Below are 11,963 nucleotides of genomic sequence, written 5' to 3'. Positions count from 1 at the left end.
AGTCCAGTGAACAGGTGCCTCCCAGGTGCATACAATATCATGCTCTGTGACAGGTCTGCCTCGTCTATATTGTACCTCATACTGCTGGAGGTAAGCTGGAGGACAAGTATGGCGCTTAGGGTGAGCTCCTCCAATAATCTCCTCATCAGAGTCCATAATGTCAGATGGGAATACTCAATCCGGCTCGAAGGACCAATTTTGTTGGAGAGGCTTTGGACTGTTAGGTTTTGATTCTAGTAAAGGAGGAGTAAACCCTTCTGAGTGCCGGTCAGAGCACCAATAATGAGGAGACAGATGATCAGGTTATACTTTTGTATTGGTAGAAAAAGGTAGGGCCACAGATGTACCGTCAAAGATGTATATAGTCTGAAAATAATAAATACAATAAAGATAATGAATAAAATAAATATATATATATAAACAATAATAACAATCCCCGTCATTAATGTCATTAATAACATGCAGTGCCTATATACTGATAGTAGTGGCGCAATTGAGCAGCATTTAAGTAAACATCGTTACATTAAACACAAAATAACAGTTAACAGATCGACATGATATTATTAGGAACCTATAGTAATCATCTGCATCTCCATATTGAAAGAAATAAATCACAAGGGAAATAATATGACTGATCTGTATAACAGAATGATTGTTACAGGACATGTCTGGGCTTGTCCGTAAGATACAGATGCATACAAAGCTATTCAGATAACTTAACAGAAATATAAACAAAGGAGCTTACTTTGTGGTCAATGACAAACACCCAACGGTTACATCCGCAGCAATTTCCCCGAAATTAACTGGAATTAGCGTTCTTTCAGCTAACAGCTCACACTGAACACTCAAACACAACAAATAGCAGCCGATCAACTAACTACGCTGCCCTCTACTGGATTGATATGGATTTGTTTCATAATAAAAGTCTCTCTTGTAGGAGCCTTTAATACACAGGTGTTAAAGTCTTAAAAGCCTTAAAATTGCAGATATCCTGTACAGGTGGGTAACAAATATTTTAAATATTTTTGATGCCAACAATTACCTTATCTATATTTAATTTAATTGCAAAATTCATGTATGTAATATTCTCTCTATATTTTAATGTTTTAAATCAAGCTAATGATTCATATAAAAAGACAAAAACTAATGTGAAATAAATATTAAAAGCAGGAATAGGAAAGCTACAGACTGCATCCCTGGTTCAAACCCATCTCTTTCTGTACCAGCCCTCTCTCATAGGATTTTAAAAAGGACATATTCTCCTTAAATTAGATTTTTGTTGTCAGTATATGCCTTAACATTGCTGTATAATAATAGACACAGGTACTGTATGTGTTTGATGCTGTCCAGATTGGCAGTAACAAACCCACCTTTATTGTGCTTGATATAATATAAAAGGTGCTTTAAAAAGTCCTTGAATCAGGTGTAAATGAAAGAGTGGGAACCCTGTATATTGCATTATGTCAAATGTACTGTTTGTATTGTTCTCATTTGTATTTTGTTAAATGAATAAATGTTCATGTAAGGTATTGTCATCCATCATGAATCATGTCTCTCCTCTCGTGTGCAGAACTGACTCAGTTGCTCACTGATACAAAATATAAATATACATTTGCATATGAACAGGTTTTTGTTGTTGTTAGTTCAGACACAAGGGGGAGATAAAGCGCTGTATCTGAGTCTTCTGGAGGCAAAAACTGGCTGATGAAGCCACCAGACATTTCATCATTAGCATTTTGATGCACAAATGCACAGGCACTTCTCTAAGATGTCTGCTAAAGATCTAGGAAAACATCTGATAAACGTCTTAGAAAAAGCAGTTACATACATACATTCTAAAACAAACTTAAAGACATTTTCTACATGTCTATATGACATCTGACAGGAGGAGACGTATTGCAGATGAGCAAACACAGATGTAAATGGACGTCTCTGAGATGTACGTGTGCTATCAGGGAGTGTCTTAATTTGAGGCCATGAATGTTAATGCATGGTTTGTTAAAAGTGAAGGTAAAACATAACAAAAAAGTCAAACATAATACACATCATCATAATAATATTGGTCTGTTAGAACAGTTAACAATCTGTAGACCGTTTTATATACTTTTTTCTGCGTCAAGTCGAACAAGCCTAACCAGACGCGCGCCTTCTGCGCATGCGCATCAGCTTGATTCAGACTGAAAACGTTTTTTTGTCATGATTCGAGCATCTCGAAAAAACATTTATGAGACAATTGTTGTCAGATTTCATTGATGATTACAAATATTACATTTAATTGAAAGCTTGGCAAACAGCTTTGGAGAATTTGATGTTTCCCCATTCAGAAAGATGGGAGCTGCACTTGGATCAGTGCCCAAGGAAGTCGACCGGAAGTTGAAGTCGGCCGGGTGCCGCCATCTTGTAGCAGAACTTCACTTGCGTTAGCATCCCCATTGACTCCCATTCATTTTGGCGTCACTTTGACAGTGAATAACTTTACATCTGAGGTGTTTAAAGACTCCATTTGTCCATTATTTATTTCCAAAGATACACGACAATGTATAAAGGGCTCCATTACCTTCTATGTTACATTATGGCCCCGTAGAAACAGTTTTTGTAAAAATAGGCTAACGATTGCGTCATAACCACTCGACTCTCTGTCGCACATTAGAGAAATTACCGTACAGACAGGAGGAGAAGCTCGCAGGCAATCGGGGAGATTATCTTAATATGGCGTACTGGCGTTACATTTTAAAATACTATACAAAATAATTAATCAGAATACTTACTCCTGCTCACTCACGCCAAAGAACTCCCCGCTCAAGCTCGCCGTCTCTGCAAGATTAACGATGGCAGTTTGCACGCACAGCTACTAGAAGATTTACAGCTGTTAGACAGGTTGCTGACATCATCAAGCTTAGTGTGAGTCTGCGCGTCAGAAAAGGAAGTGCTAAAAATCGCTAAAAATGGGCTTCACTTGATTCAATTGAGTTCCAATGGGGTCGCTGTGTCCATTTCTTTTACTGTCTATGACTTGGATGCCCGAGAGGAGTTTCTAAGATGGCCGCCGAGTGAAATGACTTGTCTTAAAGGGACTTTGCTATTAACAAAGACTTTAGAAAGATATACCAAAGAGGTGCTCTTATATTACTGTGAATGGGAACGTTTAATGTGGAAAACCCTGTAATCACAATTTAGAAAAGGCAATTACAATGAGGAAAAAAATAATACTTTTTTCATTATTATTACTTCATTCTATTGCTAAAACAATAATTACTTTATAAATTGTTAAAAAAAATTATAATGTTGCTATCATTTTTCTATTTTATTTTTCATAAATCATTACTATCATTCCCCCTTTAGGTCTGTCTCTGGGTTTTGCAAATATTTAATCCAATGAAAAGAGCTTGTGACTAAACATCGTAACTCCATTGGATCATCAAACCGTCATTCAAACCTCTAACTCCACCCCGACTCTATCGTGAATGACGTGCCTGGCGCAGTGAAAGGATTAGTTCACTTTCAAATGAAAATTTCCCCAAGTTTTACTCACCCTCAATCCATGCTAGGTGTATATGACTCTCTTCTTTCTGATGAACACAGTCAGAGATATATTAAAGGGATAGTTCAACCAAAAATGAAAATTTGATGTTTATCTGCTTAGATGTAGGTGACTTTTTTTCTTCAGTAGAACACAAATGATGATTTTTAACTGCAACCAGTCAAATAATGGGAGTAGATGGGGACTTCTGCTATGAGAGTAAATAAAACTTGCTTAGACAAATCCGAATTAAACCCTGCGGCTCGTGACGACACATTGATGTCCTAAGACACGAAACGATCGGTTTGCTCAAGAAACCAAACAGTATTTATATAATTTTTTACCTCTCATACACCTCTATGTCCAGCATTCGCTTAGTGAGGTCTGATCGCGCTCTGACAGCGGCAGTGACGTCTGACACTCATTGAAGTATATGTGCGAGACATCACTGCCGCTGTCAGAGTGCGATCAGACATCACTAAACGAGTGCTGAACGAAGTTGGACTTTATATATTTGAAATTGTTCAAATATATTTAACCATTTTATATTTTAAATACCTAGCATCTAAATATCTAGTAAAATAACTAGTTCCCGTCAGACCGCCTTCTACGTACAAAAAAAGTGTAAAACTCTTGCAGTTCAAAAGGCTTACGCTATGTCCTACACCTTCCCTATTCAACTTACGGAAAAAGCTTGTTGGTCTCGTTCACTGACATTATAAAGCTCGGATGCGTCAGGATATTTATTAATATATCTCAGATTATGTTCATCAGAAAGAAGAAAGTCATATACACCTAGGATGGCTTGAAGGCGAGTAAAGCTTGTGCTAATTTCCATTTGAAAGTGAACTAATCCTTTAAGAACATCTCTGCTTGTTTGCAATGCAATGGTAAAGAAAGAACTGATTCTTTGAATAAGTACAGCATTTTCTTTACTTAAAAACACATATAAAGACTAACGTTTAGAGTATTTTACGCATCTGTAATCGAGTCACAACCATTACTGTCTTTAGCCTGTGTCACAATATGAGCCTGAGGTAAATCCTGGTCAGAGCATTTGATGGAGGTCAGATGAGCTCAGCTGCTAATCTCATACGATTTAAGTGTTATTGTGATCATAGCCGAACAACATCTACATTCCTGCTTCCAGAACCGGAGGCACAGAATGATTCCGGAGAGAGACAGAGAGGATCTGTTTACTCTCTAGTGCCGTAGGCTTCCCTTTCTCTGGCTGACCTCCATTCAACCGCAGCTGCTGCTGTCAATCACCTGAAACCCGATGTTGGACAGAGACACGCACAGAGACCACTGAGGGAAAGTTGAAGGCACTTGTGTGAATTTGCACTTATAAGGACCTTCGGCTGTCAGATCCAAATGGAGCAGGATGAAAACAATGAGGGTGGGTGTGAATATATTGTCTTCTATATGTAATTTTAACAGCTATAGAAAAATACAAACTCTGAGTAAAGTGAAATGTGGTTCCTGCGGCACAGGAATAACTCAAACACTTCCAGAGTGACAGGTGAAATGAGTCAAATGACTCTCTTAATGTCTTTTCTCTTAGATAAATGTGCATTGGTGTGTATAGGGAATGAATGACTCCATTAGTGTAGTGCGTATGAGCTCATTATTGATCTGTCATCTGTCATCAATCACACAGTGCCATCAGTTATGTAACACATCAAGAAGATCTGGAGCGAGAGACAGCATCTATACGCTTCATACTGACACCAAACACTTGTGTAGCTACTGTGTCTGTGTTTATGACACTTTCCATGAATGATAAGTACATATTTTTACAATTTAATAGTAAGATAAAAGAGTCTTATTCAGCAAGGACACATTCAATTTATATAATTGATATCATCAAATGCTGTTCTTTTGAACTTTCTATTCATCAGTGAACCTGAAAATCAAAATGTATGACGGTTTCCACAAATATATGCACTGTTTTCAACATTGATAATAATCATAAATGTTTCTTGAGCATTAAATCATCATAATAAAATGATTTCTGAAGGATCATGTGACACTGGAGACTGGAGTAATGATGCTGAAAATGCAGCTTTGATCACTGGATATAAATTATAATTTACTATATATTCACATAGAAAACAGCTGATTTACATTCTAATAATATTTCACTATTTTTACTGTATTTTTGATCATATAATTGCAGTGAGCAGAAGAGAATTATTTCCAAAATCTTTAGTAGTTGCTAAACCTTTAGAAAGTCAAACTAAACATTGTTTGAGCTGTTTTATTTTAGTTGTTTAATATGAGGTTTGATCTAAATGTTGCTGTTTTATTTTAAACTAATAAATGTAATCGTTAAACAGTTTGAAGATTTTCTGTTTATTTTAATGAGGTTTGCCATTTTTTGCAACATATCTAAAAATTCTGAGATGTCTAAAGTTTAAACCCCTGATTTATTTTCTAACGATACATATTAACACAAAAAATCATGAATGCTACATTAAACAAAATGTAATAAAATTGTTAACTGTTGCAGATTTAATATTCAATTAAACTCAGTAGCAGCTATAGTGAGTTTGACACCGAAAGATCGTTCTTCTTAAAATAACTGGTTACACTTTACAATAAAATCCATTAGATAATGCATTAACTAACAATGAGCAATGCATTCGTTACAATATTTATTTGGTAATGTTACATAATAAAAGCACAGCTGTTCATTGTTCATTTCAGTTCAGGTCCATTAAATAACATTAGATGTGAGTTTTGACTTTAATAATGTATTTATGAATTATAGTATATGGGGCCTTTGAATGAAGAAGTTTGTGTGTTTGCAGGCGTCGCTGCAGATGCTGAACTGGCAGCAGCGATTATGAAACGACACTTTCGTCCGTCATTGATCCGAACGGAAGCGTGGGAAGGCTACGGGTTTGCAGACATTGAGATTAAGATCAAGGAGTCGACGGACTGCTACGGGGCCGTTCTGTGGCCCTCGGTACGCATCACTCTCTCACACACTTCACATTGAGGAGCAGAACTAGTGTTAACTGTTATCTGATTGTGACCTTCTCTTTCAAGGCCATGGTCTTGTGTCATTTCCTCGACACTCACCGTGAGGAATACAACCTCATGGACAAGAACATCATTGAGCTGGGAGCCGGAACGGGCCTCGTTACCATAGTGACCAGCCTCCTCGGTGAGAGAGACCAGATACCGTGTGAAATATAATAATACTTCAGATACCTTGGTATTAAAATCGAGGTTGTGTCCAAAAAAAAAAAATCATAGCAATATTACAGTATTGTTTTTTTTAAATTGAATTCCAATAAAGTACAACACAAAAACAGTCAGAACCGCAATAATGTACCAAGCCAGAAGGGGGCACTAATCATTATATAAATTCACTAATCTTTATATAAATATTATATAAAAATAAATATATCGCTATTTAAATACACAAATCGCTATATAAATTTGCTAATTTTTATATAAATTCGCTAATCGCTATGTAAATTCAGTAATCACTGTATAAATTCGCTAATTGCTATATAAATACATTAATCACTGTATAAATGCGCTAACCACTATATAAATGCGTTAATCGCTATATAAATACGCAAATCGCTATATAAATGCACTAATCGCTATATAAATTTTCATATATAAATGTACAAATTGCTATATAAATACACTAATCGCTATAAAAATTTTCATATATAAATGCGCAAATCGCTATATAAATACACTAATCGCTATAAAAATTCATATATAAATGCACAAATCGCTATATTAATACACTAATCGCTATAAAAATTTTCATATATGAATGCACAAATCGCTATATAAATACACTAATCGCTATAAAAATTCATATATAAATGCACAAATCGCTATATAAATACACTAATCGCTATAAAAATGTTCATATATGAATGCACAAATCGCTATATAAATACACTAATCGCTATAAAACTGTTCATATATGAATGCACAAATCGCTATATAAATACACTAATCGCTATAAAAATGTTCATATATAAATGCACAAATCGCTATATAAATACACTACTCGCTATAAAAATTTTCATATATAAATGCACAAATCGCTATATAAATATGCTAATCGCTAAAAAAAGTTCATATATAAATACGCAAATCGCTATATAAATACACTAATCGCTATAAAAATGTTCATATATAAATGCACAAATCGCTATATAAATGCGCTAATTGCAATATTCGCTAAGCGCTATATAAATACGCAAATCGCTATATAAATACACTAATCGCTATAAAATTTTCATATAGAAATGCACAAATCGCTATATAAATGCGCTAATTGCAATATTCGCTAAGCGCTATATAAATACGCAAATCGCTATATAAATACACTAATTGCTATAAAATTTTCATATATAAATGCACAAATCGCTATATAAATGCGCTAATTGCAATATTCGCTAAGCGCTATATAAATACGCAAAGCGCTATATAAATACACTAATCGCTATAAAATTTTCATTTAGAAATGCACAAATCACTATATAAATACACTAATCGCTATAAAATTTGTATATAGAAATGCACAAATCGCTATATAAATACACTAATCGCTATAAAAATTTTCATATATAAATATGCAAATCACTACATGCAATAATCGCTATATAAATACAGTAATCAGTATGTAAATACACTAATTACTATAATTGCTAATCGTTAAATAAATGCTCTAATTTATATATGTGCTAATTGTTATATTCACTAATTGCTATATAAATACATTAATCGCTACATAAATTCGCTAATCGCTATAAAAATTTTCATATATAAATATGCTTATCGCTATATAAATCTGCTAACCCCTATAAATGCACAATATAAATATATATAAATGCGCTAATTGCTATATTCGCTAAGCGTTATATAAATACGTTAATTGCTATATACGCTATATACGTTAATCATAATATGCTAATCACTATACAAATATGCAAATCACTATAAATGATTTGCATATTAGATTTGCATATTGCTTATATAAATAAGTAAATTGTTATATAAATACAGGAATCACTATTTAAATACACCAATCATTATATAAATGCATTAATAATATAAATAATTGAATACTTACTGTATATGAATACTTTAATAGTTACAGTATCAGTATGTATATAAAAAACTAATAGTTATAAATATGCTAATAGTTATTTAAATACTAGACTTGCATAATACGCAATGCATCTTAACAGCTTTCTTGTCATATGAAGAATAGTCTTGATACACATTTTAATCTCTCTTTGGTTTGATTTTACTTTGTTTACATTTATGACATTTAAAACTAAATGAATAATGTTTTCAGGAGCGAAGGTAACGTCCACAGACCTGCCGGATATCCTGGGTAACCTGAGGCACAACGTGATGCGCAACACCAGAGGGCGCTGCAGGCATGAGCCGCACGTGACAGAGCTCAGCTGGGGGAAAGAGCTGGAGGAGCGATTCCCGCGCGCGACCTGCCACTTCGATTACATCATGGCCGCAGACGTGGTGTACTCACACCCGTTCCTGCACGAGCTCATGGAGACCTTCATGCACCTGAGTTCAGATGACACCATCATCTTATGGGCCATGAGGTTCCGTCTGGACCCAGAGAACAGCTTTGTGGACACTTTTGAGAAACACTTTCACCTGAAAGAGCTCTATGACCTTCCCAGCCTGAGGATAAAGCTGTACAGCGCACGCAAACGTAGACCAACACAAAATTAACAAAACGCCAACCATATATATATATATATATATATATATATATATATACAGCTATGTAAAAAATTAAGAGACCACTCCAAGTTCAGAAATCAATGTTAAGTGGTCTCTTAATTTTTTCCATAGCTGTATATATATATATATATATATATATATATATATACAGTATCTCACAGAAGTGAGTACACCTCTCTAATTTTTGTAAATAGAAGAAATGACACTTTGCTACAATGTAAAGTAGTGAGTGTACAGCTTGTATAGTGTAAATTTGCTGTGCCCTCAAAATAACTCAACACACAGCCATTAATGTCTAAACTGCTGAAAAATATATTTTGTGTGGCCACCATTATTTTCCAGCACTGCCTTAACCCTCTTGGGCACTGGAGTTCCATCTCCTTCACCCTCAGCTTCTTTAGCAAGGCAGTGGTCATCTTGGAGGTACCAGTAATTAATTTCCTTAGTCTGCTTGTCTTCAGCAAACTGTTTTTGTGCATCATCTTTAGAATAGAGGCTTTTTTCTGGGACGACTGATTTGATGCAGTGTGTGGCGTGTGGTCTGAGCACCGACAGTCCCTGAGCACTGTGCAGCCCACCCCTTCAACCTCTGCAACAAATCTGGCAGCACTCATACATCTATTTCCCAAACACAACCTCTGGATATGACGCTGAGCATGTACACTAAACTTCTTTGGTCGCCCATGACGGGGCCTGTTCTGAGAGGAACCTATCCTGTTAAACCGCTGTATGGTCTTGTCCACCGTGCTGCAGCTCAGTTTCAGGGTCTTGGCAATCTTCTTATAGCCTACGCCATCTTTATGTAGAGCAACAATTCTTTCTTTCAGATCCTCAGAGGGTTCTTTGCCATGAGGTGCCATGTTGAACTTCCAGTGACCAGTATGAGAGAGAGAGAGAGCGATAACACCAAATTTAACACACCTGCTCCCCATTCACACCTGAGACCTTGTAACACTAACAAGTCACATGACACTGGGGAGACTAATTTGGCTAATTGGGCCTAATTTGGACATTTTCACTTAGGGGTGTACTCACTTTTGTGGCCAGCAGTTTAGACATTAATGGCTGTGTGTTGAGTTATTTTGAGGGGATTCACACTGTTATACAAGCTGTACACTCATTACTTTACATTGTAGCAAAGTGTCATTTCTTCAGTGTTGTCACATGAAAAGATAATAATAATAAAATATTTACAAAAATGTGAGGGATGTACTCATATAGATACTATATATATAGATAGATAGATAGAATTTTTTGTTCTTCATAGTATTTAATATTATATAGTTTCAAGAACTGTTCTAAGGAGAAAAAATCATTTCAGTTTACATCTTGATTTTGTTTACATCTCGATTTTACATATATATATATATATATATATATATATATATATATATATATATATATATATATATATATATATATATATATATATAATTTTAAATCATCCTATAGATTGTATCTGACACTTTAATGGTATATTTATGTTTTTAATGTGAACATAAAATTAAAACGGACTCTGTTTACTTCTGTTTAACTTAATTTACGTTCCTGGTCTTTAGTTCCTGATTAAAACAACAATGATCATGTCTTCATAATCTTTCAAAGTTTATTCCTCCACCTCTAAAATAAAAAGATATAGATCACATGGCTACTGGACAATGTTAACTAATAGTCAAATGTGTTTTTAGTAGTTATTTTAGGCTGCTGTTGTAGGTGATGCAGCTTTCCGAAATCACACCAATCATTTAATGCAGGTTAATTTCATGATGATTACATCAATAATATGAAAATATAGCTGCAAGCAGCAATTAAGGGGTCAAGCACAACAGAAGCAAATAAGGAAGCTAGCAGCAGACCAACCACGTCATAATGGACTATGATAACAACTGAGACAAAGAGACTGCAGGTCATTATTGAAGTCAGTCAGACCAGCAGTACTGTAGTTAAAGCCAATTTCATGTTCTGTTCAAGTATAGCGCCACCAAGTGGTGCAGTCCCACTTTTTTATGTCTGTCCTCAGAGTTCCCCCCATACATAAGTGTCAAATGTGGTGAAAATATCTAATTTCATTTAGAAAATATTTATATTTATGAGCACATAAAAAATGGCCACCCCTGACTTTAATTGCATTTATTTTTGCCATTTACTATCAAAATTTTGACATATATAGGCAACGACCTGTTTCAGATTTTCCTACTGTGGTTTCATCTCAATTGGACAAACCGTTTCATAGATATTTGCATGTTTGGTATCTCTGGACTCGGCAAGAACTCCAAGGAGACTGCTCGAAACTTCTGCTGATGGCCCATACCGAGTTTCGTAATGATACGCTAATGCATTCATAAAATACAGTATTTTACTACAAAATTCAAAATGTCTGATGCCCAAACTGGCTGTTATGGGAAAATTGGATATCATTTGACTTGGCATGATGCCCCAAATCTAACTTTTATGATTTTTTGGCAAGCCATTCAGAAGTTTTGAATTTTTTTGGGAAGCTTTGCATCCAATTCGCTGTACTCTTTGTCAAATTTGTTTGCGTGTTATTCGAGAACGAAAGAGCTTTTCACAACTTTTTGCCAGCAAGGTCTGAAGATGATCTGATTTGATTTTCATGAAAATTGGACAAACTGTCTAGGAGGTTTTTTATTTGTTTGTTTTTTTTGGTGGTGGTGGGAACATTTTT

General features: G+C 35.1%; 1 protein-coding gene across 1 annotated transcript; it reads left to right on the top strand.

Moving 5' to 3' along the window:
* The first annotated feature begins 4,668 nt into the window (after positions 1 to 4,668).
* On the top strand, positions 4,669 to 9,292 carry mettl21e (methyltransferase like 21e). The gene is made up of 4 exons (XM_067404864.1): positions 4,669 to 4,919; positions 6,334 to 6,491; positions 6,575 to 6,692; positions 8,862 to 9,292. Exons 1-4 carry the CDS (start codon positions 4,895 to 4,897, stop codon positions 9,263 to 9,265), a joined length of 705 nt encoding a protein of 234 aa, XP_067260965.1. The 5' UTR covers positions 4,669 to 4,894; the 3' UTR covers positions 9,266 to 9,292.
* Positions 9,293 to 11,963: the final 2,671 nt, after the last annotated feature.

This window comes from Chanodichthys erythropterus, chromosome 12 (genome assembly GCF_024489055.1).
Source record: "Chanodichthys erythropterus isolate Z2021 chromosome 12, ASM2448905v1, whole genome shotgun sequence".
Lineage (NCBI taxonomy): Eukaryota > Metazoa > Chordata > Actinopteri > Cypriniformes > Xenocyprididae > Chanodichthys > Chanodichthys erythropterus.
The sequence above is the reverse complement of the archived record's forward strand: the minus strand, read 5'-3'. Positions and strand labels throughout refer to the sequence as shown.

Bases quoted from the DNA above. Each gene is read 5' to 3' on its own strand.
- mettl21e (XM_067404864.1), top strand. From the start codon at position 4,895: ATGGAGCAGGATGAAAACAATGAGG. The intron at 4,920-6,333 runs GTGGGTGTGAAT...GTGTGTTTGCAG, and splicing joins GCAGGATGAAAACAATGAGG to GCGTCGCTGCAGATGCTGAA. The intron at 6,693-8,861 runs GTGAGAGAGACC...TAATGTTTTCAG, and splicing joins CATAGTGACCAGCCTCCTCG to GAGCGAAGGTAACGTCCACA.